At 40.6% G+C, this 23,741-nt stretch overlaps 1 protein-coding gene and 1 long non-coding RNA gene across 16 annotated transcripts in view; one reads left to right on the top strand and one right to left on the bottom strand.

The window, feature by feature from the left end:
• Positions 1-23,741, bottom strand: part of SOX5 (SRY-box 5) — a 459,770-nt gene that overhangs the window by 145,989 nt on the left and 290,040 nt on the right. For 13 of the 15 annotated variants that reach the window (XM_021391451.1, XM_021391458.1, XM_021391488.1 and 10 more), the window contains 3 exons: positions 17,436-17,522; positions 3,847-4,019; positions 1,554-1,622 (listed from right to left, as the gene is read on the bottom strand). In XM_021391451.1, coding sequence (XP_021247126.1) covers positions 1,554-1,622; positions 3,847-4,019; positions 17,436-17,522 — 329 coding nt within the window. The other 2 variants (XM_021391529.1, XM_021391539.1) reach the window with 2 other exon arrangements.
• LOC110396161 lies at positions 6,317-9,149 on the top strand. Its single transcript, XR_002436820.1, has 3 exons — positions 6,317-6,648; positions 6,776-6,818; positions 7,667-9,149. It is a non-coding gene; the product is annotated as an uncharacterized LOC110396161 (long non-coding RNA).

Here is a 23,741-nt window from a genome sequence, read left to right as displayed (position 1 = left end):
TTAGGTCAAACTTGGATCAGGGATCAAGAGATGAAAGGCTCTATATCTCATTATCAATAATCAGCGTTCTCCACGACCCTAAAAAAAGACATACTTCATTCTTATCTATAAGACCTTAAAACTTAAAAGGCTCAGGGTCAAATTATGTTACTTCAATTTATTTTTATTCACTGCTTATAAAACAACTTCCTCTATCACTCTCATAGCTAAATGCTAAAAATGTAAATACTTTTCTTGCTATTGTAGAGGTTCTGCTATTGCTTTTCTTTATAAGCATTACTAAAGATAATGCAACAAAAAAAAATTCTCCCACACACACTTTTAAAAAAGAAAAAAGAAAAAAAAAGGAAAAAAAAAAAGGAAAAAAACCCAGAAAAACAGAGGTCAAGCCTAATCCAAGCCTTCTAATATCAAACCTCTTTTCAGCAAATCACATCTAGTATATATGTTGCCTTACGTAACAGAGGGTGGAACTTCACCAGAAGTTTTCCATAGTTACAGAAGTCCTGATACTGAAGGAGTATCATTTGAAACATTAGCCAGTATTTGGCTAGCTTGAAGCCATACAACTCCTCTGATTTTGCTGGAATTATGCTTTTGTAGAGCAGCTAAGGATGTGGCCCATAATTTTAGGCAACTATTTCTAGAGCATTTTGGAAGGAAGATCCTGATGTTATTGAACAAACAGGACGTAACATCCACAGTGACTTGCACTGTTCAGTAAATAACCGTATACTTAAACAGTCAGAGATTCTACCATGACTCTAGATAGCTGTAAATGTCAAACCCCTCCTTTCTTATTCCTTGTAAACCTTCACGGGCAAACTGATTTGCATTATACCAAGAACAGAGCTATGCATATACACAAGCAGAAGAAAAGTACTGAAATACAATTGCTGTCATGAAAAGAGACCTCCAAATGCTTTAAGGAAAGAAAAAGAAGTTAAATAAAGTTTACTGGTTACACTGTGTTAGCAATTTTTTTTCTCCTACTAGGAGCAGGAGAATCTACATGTAGATGCCTAGGATCTAAACAGTTGTTCTCCAGAATCTAACCAACCTTTAGGCCAGTTTCTCACACATTTACTTCACCTAATGTATTGAAAGTTTCCTGACTTTCAGGAAACTTCAGGCAATGGGAAGGAGAGACTTGATTACAGATCACTGAAGAGAACTGGTTCAGCAAAACCTCAAAAACAGATTTGTAAGAGATCCACTGCAATCTGATACATTTTAGCAACGTTTTTTGCCACTCCTGATCTAAACCTGGAGAGCACTCTCAGAGGATTTCATCCTGCAAACCCTTGCTCACACTACCAGCTCCTCTCTCATCTGCTTCCTGATTCCTGTAGGAGTAGTGTTAATCACTCAAGGCCTTACAGAAACTTTTTTCGCTTAATGACAGGTAACATCATCATGTGTTTCCATAAATAAGACGTAAGCCATCTGCAGAGATCCTTAAAGATACTATGACAATAATGCCTGAGGGAAAGCACGGGGGAACGGAAAGGAAAGGGGCTAATAGGGATACGGGTGGAGATACAGTCTCTGACCTGGATCTGTTGCTGAAGAAGGTTAATTTTGTGTTGCTGCTGCAGGAGCTGCTGCTGTTGTCTTGCAATCTGTGGAGAAATGGCACAGAAGTAATATGAGATACATATCACAATTCCTAGAGTTGCTGCATAGCAAACTTCCACCCTGCTTGGTCCTATCGACTGCTCTGTTAAACTAAGAAACCTTCAAGTGTGGGTGGCAGCAGCCGGGACTGCCAATGAACCAAGGGGCTCATGCTCAGGAACAATTCATAGCAAACAGTAGTGTGAAAGGCAATCTTATGAAAAATGCTGTGTTGGATGTTAGAAGGACCGACAAAAATCTCTCCTTTTTCATTAAATGAAATGGCGCTGCTAAAGTCAAAAAAAGGTGAGCACTTATCTGCTCCTCCCTGCTGGAGGAAGAACAATACTGGTCAAGAAGAAGGAAAATAGTAGGGGAAGGGCAGAAAAGGCAAATAAAAGGAGGATGGACAGTAAAATTCTTTTTATGTTTGGTATCACCTATTCAAAGTTTTCCAAGAGAGGAAATGGGACACTCAGGAAGCATTGGTGTAGAAACAGACACAAGGAGACTAGAACAGGGTTTGGGATAATAACTTTGACACTCAGTACTATAATGGGCATATCAGCAGAAAGGAGCTAAAGGGGCAGAGCCAGTCTACATGGCTCTACACTGAACCTGATTCACACAAGTTGATGGGGTAGTTACACATCTCCTCTCAAAGTCATGTGCGTTTTCCATAAGGACTTATATCCTCTCTATCCATTGGCTAAATGATTGGGAGTTGTAGCATAGATATATTTTGCATAGAGTGAGGGAAAAAGCAGGCAATAATATAACCAAATCAGAGTTCTTAGGGGACAGATGAAGATAAACCACGATATGCCTCAAGATGAAAAAGCAAACTCTCAAAACTTTCATCTGAGTCATCACAAAAGCTCTGCTCTCATGAATAGCTTGCACAGCAGTACAAACATTAAGGAGTACTGCTATTCTCCTGTGGAATGTGTACACATCTCAGGGTCAGATGGGAACTTATACATACTTACTGGGAGGAATTTTGTGCATTCTTCCCCTTAGGTATTTTCTTTCATTTCTATTATTAAACTATTAGCATAAGAAACACTCGTTCATAGTTAACTCCACATCTAAAAGATTGTTTTCTTTCTAGAGCCTCTTTTCAAGCAACCAAAATGATTTTATCAATATATTTTTAAAGTTTATTTCAATTTCTATACAACAGAATTATACACAATTTCTCAAGGAAAAATAAATCCTAGTTATCCTAATAAAAACCCTGCAGCATTTTTTTCCTTTATTTTTCCATTTTCTCCATTTTCTTTTTCACTCTCAGATCGTTCAGCCATCCTGTAGCAGTAATGACTTCAATAGTTAGGGCAAAGGGAATAGTTCATGCAGGACTGTCTCCAAATAGAAGGATCCTGCCAATTACACCTTCACACCTTCATCCATATTCTCCATGTAAACAACAGTGTGATATAACTTTGCTGGTTTAACAAGCGCACAGGGAATGCACAGGGTTCTGTGAGTTTCATTACAAGCTGAGATACATGCTCTGACAGATCAAATGCTTCCAGATAAGAGCTACCAGGATGGACTACTGACAAAATTTAAAGCAGATGTTCAAGTATTCTCTGTTCATGTTCAGGTACGTAAATGGTCATTAATTTCTGTTAAAATGTGCATGGTGCAAATTTGTCAGAAAAGTTGTGGTTTTGCATAAAATAAAATGTGTCCATGTGTTCACATTGGAACTGTTTGCGTGCGAAAACATGCTTACATTTTTAGTGGAGGGAACATTTGCAAGAACTGAAAATCAAGCCTCCCAAGCGCAGAAGAAAAAAAGTCTAATTTCTTCACTGACTTCATATTGTTCCCCACTTTTTTCCACAGTTGGCAAAACAATCCTTTCATTTGCCTCATTACAACGCAAATGCTGCATTTTGTTTCTTCCCTAACTATCACGAGGACTGAATTTCAACACTTATTTACATGTGTTTAAAAGAAAAAAACCCCACAAAACTATTGGAAGAGAATACCCCCAAACTGGGATATATATCTTTAAAAGATAGAGTATCATATATTGCAAATTAAAGCAGTATTCCAATTTATTTTTGTTCAAATTTCTTCGCCTAAGAAAACAAATATTAAGGAAAAAAAAATGAGGTGAATAACAATCGTAGGAAGTATTAATCCTAAAAGATAATCTGCTGGAAAGACCTTCTAGAAAATGATTTTAAGCTGAAAGCCACCATAATAATCACTCACCTGTTCTTGTTGCTGCTTAGCCAGCTCCATTTGCTGGCGTTGCTTCTCGATCTGTGAGGCAGCCAGTTTCTTCTGTTCATCGTGAGCTGCTAGCAGCTGTTCTCGCAAACTGGTCAGCTGATTGATCATACCCATGAGCTGCCTTTCTTTCTCAGCGAGGCTTTCTGGAGTCCCTGGGCATCATATGGTGGGGAAAAAAAAAAAAAAAAGGGAAAGAGAAGAGAGGAAATTTAGAGCTAGTTAGGTTTTGCAAGTTCAGTGTAAGCAAAGCTTTAGCTGAACCGAAGAGCAGAATTCTACTGCAATATATGGCACATTATGGCCTGTCCTTCCTCAGGAGAATGAGCCATGAAGGATAATTCCATATGCAGACTTTGATCCGGTGCCTCCCTTCAATGTTCTCTTGCCCATCCATCTACTTTCTGTTGCCTTTCTATCACCTCAAAAGGGAAAAAATACTGCCTGTTCTGAAAGAGTTTCAAATTTTAAATCTTGTTTACATTTCAGAGGGATCAAAATTAACAGTTCAGTTTTTATAAACTACTGAATTTTCAGCAGAAACTTAAAACTAAGACGTGTCAATGTTTTGACACTTGCAGAAGCTGTAAGGTGCACATTAACCTCCCTTGTATATTTAGTGGGAAGCAGGGGGGTCCCCTTGGAGTGGGACTTCTCTGCCTCCTCACTGGTACTCCCACAGCACACAGCCACTACATCATTTCCATATGAGGAAATGAGGATGAAGTGATAAAGTATTTAAACTGTTAAAAACGAGTCACCAATTAATATTTTTAAAGGAAAAAGCCTTGCAGAAATGTATCAGAAAAACTGAGTTAAGCGCAACTCACCATCCCTCATGTTCACTGTCACTAGATGCTTTTTAAAGGACATAGACACAGGAACTGACTAACGTCTATCTCTAAATCATTCAGTAAAAAGCCCTCCTTCCACCCAGAATGACAGTGATTGTAAGGGAAGGGAAGAAAAAATTCCAAGAAAAAAGCTATGAATCACACACTAGAAACAAAATATTGCACTATTAGTATATCTAGTATCATTCTACTACAAGTTTAAAAGACCAGAAAATACGCGTAGCAGCTAATCCACAGATATCTCCAATACCACCACACCCTCTCATATGAGTCAGAGCCATGAAACCCTTTTCAAAAAAGCCTTAGGAAAGGATTAGGACTATCTGTCTTTATGCCTCCTCTGAAAATAGTCTGCTTTTTGGGACAACCCTGCCACACAAACCTTTCTAAAATGCAGGAAGTGGTTTTCTGCCAATGTCACCAATGCTCTCCAAGAGGGAAAAAAAAAAAGAAAATGAAGAGAAAAATTTGGCGACTACACTAAACATGTTCTTAGCCAACTATCAGTCAGACATGGAAAAGAGCTACTTGTAATAGCTCATTTAGTCTACCCCCCTGCCAGTGCAGGAATGTTCCCTACAATATATTTACTACAGCTTTCGACATTGGATTGAAATGTCTGAAAGACTGAATCATCTACTTCATGCTTTGGAAGATTGGTCCACAGCCCTAGAGGTGTCACTATTTGGGTTATTCACTTGATATTTAGTTTCACTTACATTCACTGCATGTCATCTTTGCACTCCCATGCAGCATCTCGTTTCCTACTTTAGCAAAATCCTTTAACACATGTGTAGACAATTATATAGATTTGGGAAAACACTAAGAATCCACATTTTCATATGAAGGAAATGTAAATCAATTTACTTTTAATTAAGATGCTGGAGATCTAGGTGAAAATATCCAATCCACATTATGCAACAGAGGTCTACAGCAGAACATTCTCTGTAGTAGGAGCTGGACACTTGAGAAATGTATGGAAATAGCAACCACAGGACTTAAAAATCTTGTTAAAAGCTGGGAGAAGTAGAAAACTGCTGAAATACTAACGCAGGCAAAGAAAACACTTTTTTTTTTTTTTAAATTTCAAACAAAGGAGAGTTGCTTTAAGTGATGCACTTGCCACCTGGATGTAGAATTAGTTAGCAGTGCTACCACCATTCTTCTACCCTTCATACATTCTTCTCTAGGAAGAAAGGTGCAGAGTTTCCAAGTTGCACAGCAGAACTACTTGAAAAGACAGCCCCTTCCTTGCCCTGTCAGCTGCTAGCAGTTCACTTCATTGTAATACTCATCTAATGACAATTACCAGTATATCCTGTCAGTACAGCACAGTGTACTGCACTGAGATACTTCAAAAAAGAAAATATTTTCTTCTCAACTTTTATGGGGATTCAGGAGTGTGAGGGAGAAGAAAATATAGAGAGAAGGAATATAACAGGTTACTGGTTATAATCCTTAGTAGAGTTAGCAAAGTGCAGTCACTCTCAAATAACTCATTTGACAAATGCAGCTATGCACATTGAAGATACTTAGCCAGTACTGGCTCATCAGTGCATTCTGAGATCCTACAGTAGCTTTCAGATGGAAATCAAAAAGCACTTCGTAAAGCTAAATTAATCCCCCCACACACCTTTGACAGTTGGAAAAATGCTTCCATACGTGTGGACCGACCGACAGATGGGTTATGGAGCTCCTCACAGCAGCAGCATAAGACATCTCAGTAGTCAGTGCCATCCTCTCCAGCTCCCACATGCAAAAGCTCTCCACACATGCCCTGGCAGCAACTTGGCACAAACAAAGTACAAGGGCAACCAGCTAGCACAGCTCTTCTGTGATCTCTCGTTTACCCGTGGAGGAGCAAAAGGCCACTTGCTTCCCTGCGACACAACAGCTAGAGCTAAGCTGCCGGAATGAGGAGAAGGTCTGGGTGAGTAACAACAAGCAGCCATGGAAAGCTGCTGACTGCCAAGCCCAAGCTCTAGGTGTACCGTGGCTGTGCTCCCGCAGAGAAACACAGAGAAACTGATCTCTTCATTGTTACTTTTCTTTTAAAGAAAGTCTGAAATGCCCAGAGGGGATGCTTCATGTACTAACTTGGTAAGTACAGTACTAAGTCTTTTGGCTTATCATTTGGAGTAGGAGTAGTCTGATAGAACCCTTGTTTTCCTTGAACAATCCGAGACTGTTAATAAACTGGAAGGGAGAATTTATCACTGTCAGCTTTTAAGAAAATTCTTATTTGGAGAATACTTCTGGAAAACACAGCTTAGCTACTTTTACATGATTAGTCTATCTTTCCAATAACTTCAATAACATTTAATTGTAATACTAAGTCTTCAAGGTATCATTCGTTGCAAAGGAAGTACTTAGCCATATTCTCAAACAACCAGCACAAAAACAGAGGCAGAAAGATCAGATGCGTGGGACTACTGAAAGACAGCGAGTTTGGGGACAGATTCCCCCCTGCCTTACTCACATATCCACATGAGCCTCAACTGGTGATGAATCACAGGTAGTTTTGAGGGTTTTTTTGCAGATACCTTGTAGCTTATAGAAGTGTGAAAGTTAAAAAGAAGAAAAGTTGTTGAATCAGACTGTCTTGGTCATAATGTGAAGTGTTTAAGTTTGATATTTTGTATTTTATCCTTACTATCTAACACACCTTTTCTATAATTTCTTTTGTGGAAGGAGCTAACAAAACTGCCATTTAACAATTGCCATTTATAAATTACTTTGTTTGCATAACAAATGAAGACCAAACAATACTCAAAGTTATATATATTGCATGGTGAACAGCTTTGGTCACTACAAAACTATGAGTGTGAATTAAAATGCACTACCAAGCACTAGCTGCCATTTTTATGCCCATTTTTTCATTGCTGTAAATTATAGGTAGGTATGAAGAGTGTACCACCATCCTGTCACCACTCTGTTCTCTCTTTTAGCCTGCATGAGAAGACCCAAACCTTCATCATTGTTTGAAGTGTCCTGGCCATCAAGGGATTTCCACTTTGAGGATTATGCAGCTTGCACAGCAAAACGCATCAGTATATTGAGCAACCACAACAGCAACCATGTGAAGGCAGGTGCTTAATAGACACTGCCCAGGAAGCCATGAGCTATCCCATGCTGCTGACCTGCCAGACCCTCGGAGGTGGTGCAGAGCTGAGCAAGGACAAGTCACAGCCCAAGCAGCTGCCCCTGGCCCCTTTGTCACTACACCGAGAGCTGCTCCCAGCAGCATGGAGCTGGAGTTGGTTCTGGATCTACTCTTTGCTCTGTACCGCTATTTGTACGGCTGCTTTCACTCTGCAGTGCTTTCACTCTGCAGCGCAGCATGACTGTGAGGTAAAACAAGTGCCTATCACTGCAGTGTACAACTTGACAGCAAGCTAGATCACTTCATGCAGGTACCGAGCAAGGAAAGCGGCGTACATCAATGGCTGCCTCAAGAATTACTCCTAATTACCATCAGATGTGCAACAAATAGCTATTGCACATTTCGTGTTTAACAAAGTTTTCACCCAACAGGCCATCCTGCCTTTCAAAGGCTGCTGCAGGCGCTTGTTCCATTCTCTCTGTACTCTACCACTGCAAAAAAATGGGAGTTTCTCACAACTTAGCAAAACGACACAGACAACAGAGCATCACCATACGCACTACAATCTGACACAGGGAATGGCCCAAGAGAAGATGCTTTCCAGATGCATCAGTTTATTCTCTACCACCACAAAAAGAGATCCGGAAAGAAAAAAAAATGTGTTTGTGGATGCAACACCCGCAGCAGATGGCAATAAAAGAAGACTCAAATTAGTGGCATTCAGTATCGCCAAACCTAAACTTCATCTCAGATCAACACTACCCATAATAGTGTTTAAGTAGGAAAAGAAATTTACTCAAATGTGAAATAAGCTATTACACATTCTTAGTTCTGATTCACAGTCTCAGACTGGCAGTGACAGTAACATTTTAATAAACATTAGAATGAAGACACCAATATGACCAAATGACACACTTAAAGTGAGAAAACGAACAGGAGAAACCTTGGCATATTCATCCAAAACAGAACCAAAGGAGAAAAAAAAAAGGCAGAGAAACTCCTTTTGCAATCCAAACAGTAAATACTTTATTGTAATTTATTAGACAGAATGAGAATGTAAATGAGAAATTGGGAAAGCCAATATTTTCTTTAACAGGCACTCGAAGCATTTGCTGCGAATGCTGAAGTCATCAGGCTGTTTGCTTACAGCCAGCCCACAGATCTGCTCGCAGCCGCACAGCTCCCAGTGCATTCTGCAAGGGGCAGGGACGTGGCCAGGCGCTCCCCAATCCCGGAGCCATGTCTCAATTAAACAGCCAGGAATGTTATCAATCAGAGGCTTCCCGGCGCACACACACACAGACGGTGAAATTCATCCCCCAAGTCAGTTTACTATCAAGGTAATTACGTAAATAGCTTTTGAACTGTCAGCATCTGTCTTTCAAAGAAAAATCAAAGAAAACAATGTGTGAGTAGAAAGCCTGGAAGACACAATAATATTGTATTATGTTCATATCATTAACTATAGTTACAAAAGGAAAAAAAAATCCTCCTGTATCTACAAAGCTTTGTAGAAGAAAAAAAATTAAATGGAAATAAGAATATTTTGAAGTACTCTGTGTTCAAATAATGATAAGATGTATAATAATAACTAAAGCATGCAGTACAGAGCATTTTTTAATTTCAAAGCATTAGCTAATTGATTTTCTTCAAGACTGTCAGCAGGTAGAAAGGTATGTATTACCTTCACATATGAGAAAACAGAAGCTTTAAGTTTTAGAAAATTGCCTGAAGCCATTCTTAACTTTAGGGACTGTAAGCTGTTCTACTGCTGGCCTTGCTGAAGTCACCAGCAGAAAGACTTCAGAAAGGCCACAGATTTCTTTAACAAAATGTCTTTATACACAGTACATAATTACTTGCATCTTTGCTTGATCCCACTTGATAGCGGCCGGGGTCCAACCTAAAGGAGCCCTGGGAATGAAGAAATTACTCTAACACTAACACTCTAACCAAGCTACAGGACTGTGCTGCCAACTTAGCTCTGATGTTGCTCTGATGAAGACATAAGTACAGCCCGTAAACCAACTAAAAACTGAGCCATCTCCAGGCATTTACTGCAGTGATGTATTTTTTAGTGAGATTTTTTAGGCTAGAGATATAACAGTTTCAATACAAAATTGAAGAAAAAGTCAAGAATGATCTCTCTCTAGCTGAACAGCTTACTGACGAAGTTGTCCTCAGAAGAGTTGAAGTCCTCCTAGAAATAACATTATTATATCTGAAGAAAAAATAGAAATATCCAGGCAGTGGTCCATAAAGTAAGTATCTTCTCTCGAGGATTGTATTCCAGTATCTTTTCTCGAGATTTTCATTCTCATCCCACTGTCAACTCTTTTTCTTCCCCCACCCCAATTTTATTTTTGCTCTGTCACATTAGAAATCCAAACCAACTAATAATGCATCCCATAAGAAGATCGGAAAAGTAAAATAGAGAGGCTGCCTCATTTTCTTCTAATGAAAAGCAAACTAATCTTTGTCACACTTCCCCTGAAAGACCTACTTAAAACCTGATATTAATTTTAAAGAGGAATATTCTCCCCTTGCTGTACAGGCGGACTCGCTGCTGATGTCACCTGGAGTTGTATATGTGAGGCAATGGGGAGCTGCTGTTATGCGCTTTTGGGAAACGTGGTCTGATAACAGATCTAAGCACCTGAGGTAAGTTCAGAATTTAAATTCTTCTTCTCTCTGTCTTGTAACAGAAATGTCAGATGTTTATGACCAAGCAATGAGCATGTACTTTAAATTCTGTACCGATATGGTACAATAGGCGTGTGTATTTTTGAGTGGACACGGGCAAATGGACGTTTGCACATCTGAAAACTCCCTTGATGCTTCCCTGATCAATACTTCAGGGAGTGTTTTATTAAGGACTGGCACACAGCTTTTCAAGCCAGTAAATCTTTGAGCTGCCAGGATATAAACATTTAAAAACTGGCATTTTTCATTAAGCATTTAAGCCAACTTCTCTACACAATGACTGCCATCACTTACAGCTACCTACCTTGCTAAATTAAATGACTTCATCTGATTGATATGGGAAGTCAGCTCAATAAAATAAAACTTTCTGACTGCTTTTTACTCAGCGGGCCGCCGCCACCAGAACAAACAAATAAAGAAAAAGCCCAGAATTCAAACCTGTTTGCCTGTACCCACAGATTTATGTAATGAACCTTTTTTGCTTGCAAATAGAAGTCTTTTTTAGAAGAGCAAGTTCAAAGGAAGTTACATATTTCAGCCTGTGGACAGTCTTAATATTTTAGGATTCAGTGGAAGACTTTGCAGAATGAATAAAAACAAATGATGAACAATTACCGTATTTTGCCATTACTACCCTCAAGAATTAATATTCTGTGGGGACAAAAACTTAGCTGTCTGCTCTGTAACAGCCCGACACGTTACTGTTTTGCAATGCTGGAAAAAGATGTCAGCGAGCATTCTTCATTTGCCGTCATAAAAAGTTTTGGTACAGTAGACTGCAAACAAAGCTTGGTGTTCAACCAGGTTACTAACTTACTGTCAAAGCTATAAAAGGAATAGACAACGTTTGTATTGAGATTATTTCTCAGAGGTTTTTCTTTGTTGGACTCCCTAGACAAGAAGCTAGGACTCGGCTAGAGAAACAGCATTTGCTAGTGGAATTTTATGCAGTAGCAGTACAAACAGTAAGAAATACATATGTGTATTTGCTTTATTTTGACAAACTGGTAATTGTAGCTCAGCAACATTCATCTCTATCAGCACATCTTTGAGGTAATTTTAGTACAAAGAAGAACTGGTTTAATTCCCTTTTGTCATCCAGCACTCTGCATGATGTTTAAATATAGTGGTTTGGCCTCCACATGTTCAAACAAAACAAAGCCACTGGCATTTGCTACTTTAATTAGTTCAATTTTATTCTGTTTTCTCTATTAGTAATACTTTTAAAAATAAAAGTTGTAGTTGTTTTAAATAGAACTTGATATTTTTCCTGATCAAACTAAGTATCTTTAAGCAAACAAAACAAAACAAAACAAAAAAATAACAAAGAAACAATCCTGCTTTGCTGCTTTGCCAAAAAATCTCATTTTTTGCATTTTAGATGCTTTCCTCCAACCCTCCTCTTCCACAGATGCTGCCCCCAACTAAACTCCCATCCTAGGGTCAAATAGGAGCAGCTCCATCCAGTCACAATCTCCATTTCAGGCTTTCATTTGGCCTGAATTCTGCGTTGGTGTGGCTCAGTTGGCACTGTCTGCTGCTCTGCAGTCTGAGAGTATCACATTGCAGTGCGATCAACCTCCACTATTTCGGCAGCTGCCAAATTTCCTCTCGAAACGTGGGTTCCCCTGTGTGCCACTGGGCAGGTTCCCCCTCCAGCACTTTTGAGATATTAGCAAAAGACTAAAGCCCTCTGTCAGCAAATTGCCAACTATTAAACACCCCCAAAAAATAAGCACAAAGAAGAAGGTTGCAATAAATATTGAATTTATCACAGCTAAAAGCCAACAACCACGCATATCTTACCTCCTTCACTTATGACTTTCTCACCCTCCTTTTCTCCCCACTCCAAATACAATACTAACCACAAAAAAAAAATTCAAAATTTCAACATCTGACACAAGTTTGCAAACATTTTTCAATCATTAATTTGCAAATGCAAAATTTCCATAGCTCCCATGAAAGTGTGCAGCTTTCACACATCTCCTGGGGATCTGTGTTTTACTAGTCAAAGGTTTAAACCCAGAGCATTCCCCATGAATAATCTCTCTCTCTTCTCCCCCACTCCTTCCTGTCCACATCTAAATGCAGAATCCCTAGCTTTCTTGCCTTCAGTTTACAGATTATGAGATCCAATGTGTCACTCACTGGATTACTGCACATAACCTGAGCACTACTTGAAGCTTACTTGTCTTCAACTTGTCCAGCATTACTTAAATGGAATTATCCGTCACAATCCATATACCGAATCTGCATAGCCCACTTATCTCAAGATTCTGTGTGTCACCTACCAGATTATCCGTTTTAATCCATACATTGAATCTACATAACATATGTCTTTAATTCACAGGCTCTGATGAGCTATAGTATCACTGAATGGATTATTTCTCTTTATCCATTATTGGCAGTCCTAAAACCATTGACTGCATACTCTCTCGTGCCCCATCTTCCCAACACAGAGTGAGATTAGAGCCTGGGCAAACACGGTCCCATCATCCATCAGACACAGCAGGATGTAATACCTGCACCGATACTTCATGTTACTTGGAGCACAGGTTCTTGAACAAAACAAGTATCTGTGTTATCATGCATTAAAGATTAGGATTGGTAGGCTAATCTTGCTTTCAATTACACTCATAAATCTGGAGTTACTCCAGTAAAGTCTTTTAGATTTAAGTGGATACAAAGAAGAGCTGAATTTACCCTAAAGACAAACCCTTTGACATTGAGTGCAGAAAACAGTTTGCCAGGCTTGGTTAGGAAGTAACCTGTACAACTGAGAGGGATTTTTAAACAACAAAAAAATCAGGTTCAGGCTTGCCCGGTCTTTCTTGAGAGATTGAGGCGCAATCACTATTAACAATGCCTTCACTTCAACAGCAAACCAACTCCAAAAGATTAGAAACAAAAGTCAGTTCAGCCTTTTGTTCCACACACCTATTCAAAATTAGCTAAGTGGGGTGTATACAAAAATACGTATTTATATTTCTTGACAACCCTTGATAAGTGAGAGATGAACAAGATTAGCAGAAGGGCTTTGTGTACACTGGGGAAGTTTTAACGAGATTTCTTGTCATGGCTGAAGCTGTCTCACTCACGGTCTCAGCAGCCAGGCCTCAGTGGCAGCCAGGGCGCACATCTCGCCATGTGCCCAAGGGCTGGCAGCCAGCTCCGAGGACTGCTCAGACAAGGCCCAGGAGCAGAGAAACACAAATTCCACAATTGCTTCTAAGTATGGGTATGGCCACTGATATCGAAGAGCCATCTCTTAGCATTCCATCCTGCATGCTGCACCTCCTGCAGTTGGTAATGTTGCTCTAGAGGAAAGCAAACTGACACCTCGCAGTTCCCAGACAGCAGCAGGCTCTGATGAGAGCACAGAGGGCTGTAATTCTCCTTCCTGGAGGTGATCAGCCTGAGCGCTGAAGCTCCCTCTGCCTCACTGACTCCAATAAACTGCCTTATCCATGAAACCTAGTGGCCTTTCGAGCTCCCTTCTTGAATATGATGGGTATAAATAAGTTTGAATAGACTTTAACCAATTCAATATATCGTTTTATGGTTTTATTTTAATATATGTCCACTCAATTACGTATTTTGTAGGCTTTACTATTGACTGACTTGCTCTGAACAGAGTAAAAATTGTATGGTTTTCAAAACAAAAATTTCTTAAGAAATCTCCATTTTCAAACTCATATTACTTAGCCCTATACTGCCTCTCTAAGCAAACAGAGTCATTCAAATTAAATTTCAGATATGTCAGGTTCTTTGCCCAATTTTAAGGGCATTCCTTTCCTGTACCTTTCAATCAAGCCCTAGAACGTACATTTCCTTTTCCTTCAGTACCTAGACATATGCACATCCTTCTAACTAAGACCTTGAGGTTTATAACTAAGCTTCTGCAGATACTCTCACTTTTCCTACTTTACAAGTGTGCAGTTGAAGAAAAGGGGGCTTGAAGTGGCTGCTGAAAGTAACAAAGCAAGTGAAGAGGAAGAACTGAACACAAAACTAGGGAGTCTGGCGACTTGTTCTAACCATCCACAAACTTCCTCATCTTCAGTAAAACACTACTGCTTTCTAACTTATAAGAAATAACACTAATAGAAAATAAACTCTTCAACTTCATCTCCCTTTCTTCTAATCTCTACCAGCAAATAAAATTCAAAGTCAGTAACACATGCTTGGGCATTAACAATATGTAGTCCAGCGCTGAGACTTTAGCACATGACATACTAAAACTCCCCCAGATTTAATGAAAAACACAATGAAATTTTGAACAGTTATGTGGAAAAAACTATTCAGCGCATAAGACAGTTGGGCAGTGCAGATTCTAAGTGCTGTCCACATTCCAGGGTGTATTAACAATAAGACACTAGTCGTGCAGTGTTTCCAAATATCACTAATCTAAAAATGAAAGAAAAAAAAATGCAGCTGCCAAGCCAAATAGAGAGAGAAGCTAATTAAAAATTCACAAATGGAAAACTTAATAACTGCTCATTCGTATAGAAGGACAAAAACATTTTCTACCCTAATGTATATGTGTTTGTACACGCATACGTGACTATAAACCAGCTTCATGTGCACACCTTTCATGCTATCTCACTAAATACAGCTGCAATACAGCTGAGCCATTGTTTGTTGGCCGCTCATGGCTGGCGGTGCCATGAAAACCGCATTCCTGGGCACCAAATAATCAGCCTTCCTGACCCCCCAAGAACCTGTAAGTCAAATTCATTTACCCCCAGAGGGCAATGCTCTATTGTATCCTCCCTCCTTTCCAGCCACCTAGGAACAATGGACAATAATTGCAACTGTCACGGCAGTCAGTAGAAAAATAAACCAGTGCCTGTTTTCACAGCTTACTGCCAAACCTGATCCAAACACCTAATAACCATGCCTCCAACCACAGCACCACAGTTGCACTAAAAAGCGTCAGATGTGAGGCTTTTGAACAGAGCTGCAGAACAATAACTCGACTTGTGTTCAAAATATGAAGCTAAAAAACAAAAATTAAAGCAAAGCAAACTCTTCTTTGAGGCTGTGCTGTTGCTCCCCATCCTCCCCCCGGGCAAGACTGAAAGGACTGCTGAATTTCTTTCGTGCTAGCACAGAGCTGCCTCTGCTGCTTTCAAGTTTAACTTGTGAGAGAGAGGAAGGGAGAAAAAAAGATTGCCCTCCAAGAGAACGAGATCACAGGGACGGTGGGAGCAGACTGCTTCGCAGCGCACAGCACTTCTCAGCGCAGCTTCACCGAGTGCAGGGGGGGAGCAGAACCACTGCACGAACTCCGCCAGCTCCAGTGCAACTAGAGTTAAAGCGGCTCCAGAAATCCTGTGAGAACCACCGAAACACACACCCAAAAGTGGCTATGAAAGCTGCCTCTGTACTTCAGGCCTAAAACATCTTAAAGATTCGTCAGCCCATGGCAGCCGAGGCCGTTACTCTAAAACAATGTGCTTCCAAACAACAGAAATCCCAGGTACGCCCAAGTGGCTACCCTGCTCTGTGCGCCTGGAGAAAATGTGCTCAGCAGGAATGATGCACTCAGGGTTTGGCCCTCTGTTATAACAATAATATCACAGCCTGTTTGGGGCCGAAACACCATATTCTATTCTAAAGTTATCCTACATATGTAGTGAATATATATTTTCTGAATTACAGCCTCTTAGGGAGAAGCTAGGGGAAGCAAGTGGCATACTTTCCTACTTGTGTAAGTCAGCGGGCTAGAGCAAACTAACGCTGACGGCTCATTTGTGACAAGCTGGAAGGCACATATAATTAAATTAACACTATCTTTGCACATTGACCGATGTGTTAACCTCTCAGAGCACGTCATGTTGCAGTCTTTACTGAATACTGCCCACTTCTAGTGCAGAAGGTCCATAAACCTGCCAAGCACAAGGCCTGGGAGCCTTTCTGAATGAGGATCTCTGCATTGGGGACGACATTAGTAAACAAACAAACCAAAAATAACAGAGAGGAATGAAATCTCGTTTAAAACATTAAAGAAGGGTTTGGTTCTAATCTCATTCTACTTTCACATTCCCAAAACAACATTGGCTTTGATTTTGCTACTCCAGATGTACAGTGATAGAAATGAGAGAAGAATCAGACCCACTGTTTCTCTTCAGAACCACAATGCCTGCTCTGAAAACTAACATTTTTGACACGCAGGTATTTTGAGTTAGTTCTTCATCAGAAGCATTCAGGAAGAACTATAAAAATATTAAATTACACGAAAACAAACAACGTCAGGTTCCCCAACATGACCTCACATACATCAAATGGGGAAACATCTTGGCAAAGCAGAGACTACTGCTGCTGGAGAGTGGTCAAATTTTGTCATTTTCCTTCTGGAGCACGGCTTTAAAAGAACATGCTTTAGCGCACAGATGTTGCACGCTGTCTTTTGAAATCTGCGCTGGCTAATTTTGGTACCTAGAGATACCATTACACCAACTTTGTTGGTTTTGTGTTTTTTTTCCCCCCGCGAACATACAGAAAAGTCAAAAAAATCTCCATCACCAAAATCTGTACAAACACAAACAAGGAATTCTGAGTACCCTCAGATTTCAGAAGCCAAGTGCTGCTACACTCTGATACCACACGTAAGCCTGCATTTCATATGTGAATTTGCACTTTTTTCACTACAGTTGTAGGATCTTTCTTCTTGTAGCAGAGAATGATACGTGCAACAACAGCTTTATGTAAGTTCATTCATTTAGGGCAATATGACATTGATTCATGTATTTATTTACAGATGGAGGGCATACACTTTATTTATAAAGCCTCGAATAACTACGTTTCAAGAGGAGGGAAGGGAAGAGGAACAAACAAACAAAGTTCCAAAAAGCCCGTGATATACGTATATTCATTCTCAGTTCGTTTTAGCACAGAAAGAGCATTACCTTTTATTTCTCCAAAGTTCCCTGATCCCATGGCAAGAAGCTTGTCTTTCCAGTCCTTTGATAGTAGCTTTTCAATACTGGGAGTTTCTGAGTGAAGGGGGGGAAAAAAAATGTAAGCAAATCAACATGACTGTCTCCACAATAGAACTCATTAAAAGTCTATCTGCTAAAAATAAGGCCAACCCTATTCTGGGCCCCAGTCGTAATGACTTCATCAACAAACTGATAAGAGGGGAGGAAAAAAAAAATGTGTTTTGTCACCTGCTGTTTCAAAACCATTAGCTTTTTCCTCTTGTGGAACAAAGCCATAGTAATTTCGTATGACAATGGGCACATATAAACCTGCAGTTCATTGTTTTTCAATTTGGTGAACAAGTTGCTGCTTATAATGGATGCCTGTCAATTTCTGAGTGTTAGTCTGTAGTCAAAAAATAATTATGTTGATAAAATGCAGAGTAAAAAGAGAGAGAGAGAGAGAGAGAGAGAGAGGAGAGAGAGAAGCAAAGAATTAGCTCCTAAATCTGCTACATGTAATTATATCCCTCTGAGTGTTTACAATTACATCCACTTTATAATGTGTGTTTAAACATCGTGTGGTGGTAAGCATACTGTGGAAAGATTTTCCAGTAGCACGCACATTATAAATAATAATAAAAAGTTGGGTATGAAAAACAGCTTTAAAAGACTGCAAAATCCAGAGGGAGAAAAGGCATTGCTTAGAATGGAAACCCATTATTTGCTCATTTCAGATTCTATCGCTTCCTTTAAAAATAAAATAGACTAAAATATATTCGTTCGGTATTTTCAGCAAAAATGCAGCGAGGGTGTGGACGGGTCTGATATTTATGTCTGTAACTCTCGTATTTTGACCTTTTTTTGTGTAGAATTTTAATGCATAAGTAAATATAAATGCTAATAAAATTCAGAGGACATTAAACTCAATTCCAAACAATGTAATTGTATATTCTTGTCAGCATTTAGATGGGTACACAATTACAATAGCTTTCAATCCTACGATTAGCACTGCATTCAGTTAGAAAATGGAGTGTACTAAAAGATAAGTGTCCCAGTATGCGCCATCTAAATAACAATACCCACACTTATTATCTGGATCTAAGACATATACTGCTATTCTCCACATTTGTGTTTATGTGTATTTGTATTTGTTCAGGCGTTTGTTTACCCCCTACCAGGAGCATAAAGGGAGTACATGTTAACTTATCAAAGGGACCGTCTGGCCTAGAGACCATACAATTATTAGCAACTGGTTAATTTTCCCCACAGTAAAAACCATTACGAGGAACCTTCATTATCTCGTTTGGCTAATTCTGCCTACTTTCTTCGAGCCCCAACTTCGCGAGCGGCGGTGCGGGAGGGAGGATGGGAGCGGGGGGCACGGCGGCTCCCCCCCACCAGGCCTCTCCCGAGCGTTCGTCCCACGGGGCAACAACGGAGCCCCACTCCCACCCCATAAAGGGACTGCGCGGTGCCGCGCGCTCGGCCACCGCCAGCATCCCGCAGTATTTTTTCCTCCCGGCAACGTTTTTAGACACGTTGCAACGCTCGCTCTCCTGTGTTCCCTATGCAACGGGATGCTTCCCGCTCGGCGAGCGGCACGTCTCGCAGGAGGGAAGGATTCACGAGGATTCCGAACCACGGCTGCAAGCTCTGGAAGTGCGACGAAATCGGAGCCGAGTACTGCCAGGAGTTGCACTGTAATTCTCATTCCCGTGCGGGGCTGGGGCGGCCGCGCCGCGCCGCGCTGCAGGCGCTCGCACGCCTATTGCCCAAGTTTGTGCGTCGCCTGTAAACACCCATTTTTCAAAACATATCTGAGTAAGTTAAATAAACGCTGCCGATTTTTTTTTTTTTTTTATCCTGAGCTTTTCACAAATTCTCGAGCAGCGTGTAAACAGGCCAGAGCAAATGCGGTATTTGCAGTAGAGGACTGTCAGTCATGAAAAGCTAACAAACCTTTGCAAAGCAGGAATGCGGCAAGAGAAATCCATTGTGCGCTGACAATAGGCTCCAGAGCCTGCAGGCACCAAAAGCAGCCCGTCTTACTTTCAAGTCTATTGTCAGCCAAGTCCGTGACAAAGCTTTTCCCCTGCGGCTAGACAAAATACTCGCTGTAGCGCGCTCGTCAACGAACAGAAGTCTTCCGTCTAACTCCGCGCGTTAAAGCAACAGCCGCGGCGGCTGCGAGCGCTCCCGCCGCCCCGGCCGAGCCGCCGCCGCCCGCCCCGCCCCGGCCCGCCCCGGCGAAGGGGGGAGGCTGGGTCGGCCCTGCCCGGGCCGGGAGCGCGGCGCCGGGGCTGAGAGGGGCGCTGCCGCCGGTGAGCGGCTACGCGACCTTTTCCCGGTGGGGCGGTTCCTAAGTGTCCCTACTCCGGCGGCGGGCAACGAACGCCGCGAGTCACGGACCCGCTTTCTGCGCGGATGGGAAAGATCGCAGGAGGAAATCGCGATTGGAGATGTGAAAGGCCGAATGGCAAAATCCCAATGGTAACAATGCATCTGCTCATTAATGTGTGAATATGAGTAATATGAAAATTTAACGCGATTATAAGCCCCTCAGCAATCCCGATGGCATAAAATAGATTGCACTGATCTAATAAGCGTCTCCCCTGTTGAAGTATTGTATGTTAACTATTTAAAATAATATTACATAGACTTTTTTTCCTTAAAACAAAACACGTAATTGTATTTAATCGACGTACTAGCACAGTTTCAAACCTCTCTTGATTCGAACTCCCATTTTTACTTAAAGGCACTTAAACAGAATTTTGATACAGAATCAGCAAATAATTGTCCTGCTCGTACTTAAACAGAACTTTAATTCTTAAAGACAATAGCTTCCCCACCCCTGTAGCTTAGCAGAGCTAAAAAGCTATATTAAATCTAAAGAGCTATATTAAATAACAGCTTGTTTAATTCTATTATATACTGTGTTAACATATTGTACTTGAATAAAATATGCTATTCACATACTCAACCTCTCACATTTCAGTAACTGCTTGTGAAATACATTCTGCACCATATCTTGGAAACAAACATTTACTATGCCATTTATGTACCCCATTAAAAAAAGATTTGAAATTTAAACATCTTAAATAAAAATAACTGTTTAAAATGTTACAACTGTAGAGCTTCCATGAATTACACAGAAACAAACTGAGCTTTTGTTCAGCTTTTTTTTTTAGACTTTTCTTGGAAGATGATGCTCTCAAAATAAGAAAAGAAACACTGTATCTTGCTTGTGAAGTACTGAAGATTCATTAGAAAGTCAATAGAACTTTCAATGCTTGCACATACCATGTGCAGTTTGAAATCAGAAAAGGTAGTCTTCACACAGGAACCTTCCTAGCCCCCTATCCAGTGCTCATTTTCCTCCTAGATTTAACAGAAGGATTCCACTACATCCAAAAGTTGAGTTACATTGGGACAGATTTTGGACATGCATCAGGACTAGTATGTATTATTATAGTCTATATTTACATTTCCAAAAAGCAATGGACAGTGTACTCTGCCATTCTGAGTATCACAACTATTCACACTGCCTTCTAATTCCAACTTTGAGAGGAATCTGGGATTAGCCCCACTTCTTAGTCCCACTTGTGCTAAAACCCTCCATTACCTACTTCCAGTGTAGGTCCTATGGCACACGGTAAAACAACTACCAGTTTATTCACAGCACAGTATGAATAATACATCTACAAAAGAGTTGTTCACAGGTTGTTTATTAACAGTCATTCATTAATGTTTGGGAAATATTTTAGTTCCAGAAAGACGGTGCAAAGTGGTAAGTGTTATTATAAAAGAGGATTACGGGTAGGGCACCAAAGAGAAAGACCGAGACGGAAAGAATAACAGGAGTCATTAAGTAAATACTGGAGGAGACCGACTGAATTAATACAGATACAGATTAATCCACAAAAATGATTTCCGCTCTCTCTATTCTGCACATTCATCAGTCACTAGCCCTTTCTAGCTATATTTGCAGGGCATTTTGCTTTCCTTGTTTCACCCTTGCCTTTGTGGCTTGCATATGGTTGTTTGCATCAGTGCGTATGGCAATACCCACTGGAGAACAGCCCTCCAACTGTGCCAGCCATTGTTGCAGCAGCACACTGCTTCTCGGCGCCCCACAGACCCAGTGCTCTCCCTCCTCCCCTGCCAAGCACTCTTGGTACTGACTTCCTCCTCCACACCAACGAGACCTGAAGGCTGATGCCAGCAGCCAGTCGTTCTCCCACAGACCTTAAGTGCAAGGTATCAAGCTCCCTCCTCAGTAGTGAAGTAGTCCCACATTAACTGCTCCAATTTGCATGTACACAGGCACATGAGCATTTATACATGTCGAGCATACATATATAGAGACTCTGATGGTACTGAAAAGCAAATTATCTAAGTAAATTCACATAAAATAACTTTTTAATCTAACTTTTTGTACTCAAACAAGCATACCGCTGTCTCTCTCCTTCTGTATTTGACCTTTTACACATGGCTTCATTGACTTATTTGCTTAAAAACACAAAAGGTTTCGCAGTAAGGAAGGAGCAGTTTGCTTCCAGAAAGTGGCCTGTACAACAAAGCTCTAGTAAGAGTCACCATTTTTAGTACTGTCTGAGAGACTTGTATTTAATTTAGTCTACTTCCAAAAGTTCCTTTTTTTTTTTTTTTTCTCCCCCCAGGCATTGCAGCTCCCCTTTGGGAATGACTGAGTCCTACCCTCAGTTCAATGGCAGTGCAAGCGCAGATGTACCTGAACCTGCCTTCCAAACCAGTCCCACAGCACTATGTTCCCTTCAGGCCCAGCCTCTCCAGTAGCTCTTTTCAATCCATCTTTCAGGGTCACAGTCTTGGAAATCTACTTACAAAAGCTTAGAATGATCTTCACTGCCAAATCTCTTCCTGTTACCTCTTTCTGCTCTTGCTGATTATTTACTAAAAGGAAAACTCCAGTCTCTGTCTCAAAGCTGCCTGCTTCTGGACAAAGGAATGCAATTTCATCATGCTATAACAAGGTGCAGGACAGCTGCAGTTCACATGAGGCACTTCCAGAAAAGTGGTATCTGAGGAAGACAGAAGGTAGCAAAGCTCTGGCATGATAAAGAAGTGATCACTGTCACAGAAGGGAGGGAAGCTGACGTAAGTCAGCTACTAGTTAGACGAACAATACAAGTCCTGGAGCCTTCTTCTTGCATGGTGCTCTCCCAAGGAGGTGCACCAAGTGCTCCCTCCTCCATAACTACTGTGAACAGTTCTTGTCCTGTGATGAAAGAGAAAGAGTCCTTAGGAAAAAGTAAAAGAAAGATGTTTGGCTTCGACACAGATGATGACATGAACTGTAGCAGGGTGGAGAGAAGCCAGGAGTTGCTCAATACCCAGCCAGACCACCAGACATTTCCTGCCAACACATGTCATTCCTAGAGGAAGGAGTATTTGGTCGGCACAAACGATCATGAATAAACTTCAGCATTGGCTGATATACCCCATGCTTCTGGCAAGCACCTTCCTTTATATTATGAAAGAGCTAGCAAATACCCTCCATCCATTATTCACTCTTCCCTTCTGCTGTGGTCATAAATACATTACACCTGTTGGCTACAGTTCCACCCACTGTTTCTACAGCCCTCACCTACTGACACGCCATCCCTCTGGCATTCTGTTCTGTGTTCATGCACCACAATGAAACTCTTTCTGCTTTAAGTCAGGAGAAAAGATGAAGGGCAGATTTCCACTCTTCCTTTGAAAGTACAGACAAGCACATAGAGACACAAAATGTACCCCTTTTGGTATCCTCCCCCTTTTGGAGGGTCTTACCTATACAAAATAAGTAACCATTTTCATAGTGAAGAAAATAAAACATCATTATGAAGAAATAGTTGATATCAGCAGGTTACATAGACATACAGCATCTGCATACACATATGGTTCTCCATCAACAGAATCATGCTTTTAGGAAACTACTTGCAGCTAGGCAAGACATCATGAATCATGAGCAGGCACAACACTGCATCTATTTAAATTTGGAAATCAAAAACTACACAACATACATTTTTTCTGTTTCCTTCCTGGAAGCAAGCACTGCAATTTTTTACTGGTCTAAAAGCATTTTAAACTTTTGGAGTATACAGTAGGAAACACCTCTACACATGTAAATATTGTTCAGTTGTATGACTTAGTTAACAGAAAACAGCCTGACTGTAAAAGAAAAGGAGGAAAAAGAAAAGAAAAGGAGGAAAAAGAAAAGAAAAGGAGGAAAAAGAAAAGAAAAGGAGGAAAAAGAAAAGAAAAGGAGGA

The sequence above is a fragment of the Numida meleagris genome, chromosome 1 (assembly GCF_002078875.1).
Source record: "Numida meleagris isolate 19003 breed g44 Domestic line chromosome 1, NumMel1.0, whole genome shotgun sequence".
In the NCBI taxonomy this organism is placed as follows: Eukaryota; Metazoa; Chordata; class Aves; order Galliformes; family Numididae; genus Numida; species Numida meleagris.
The sequence above is the reverse complement of the archived record's forward strand: the minus strand, read 5'-3'. Positions and strand labels throughout refer to the sequence as shown.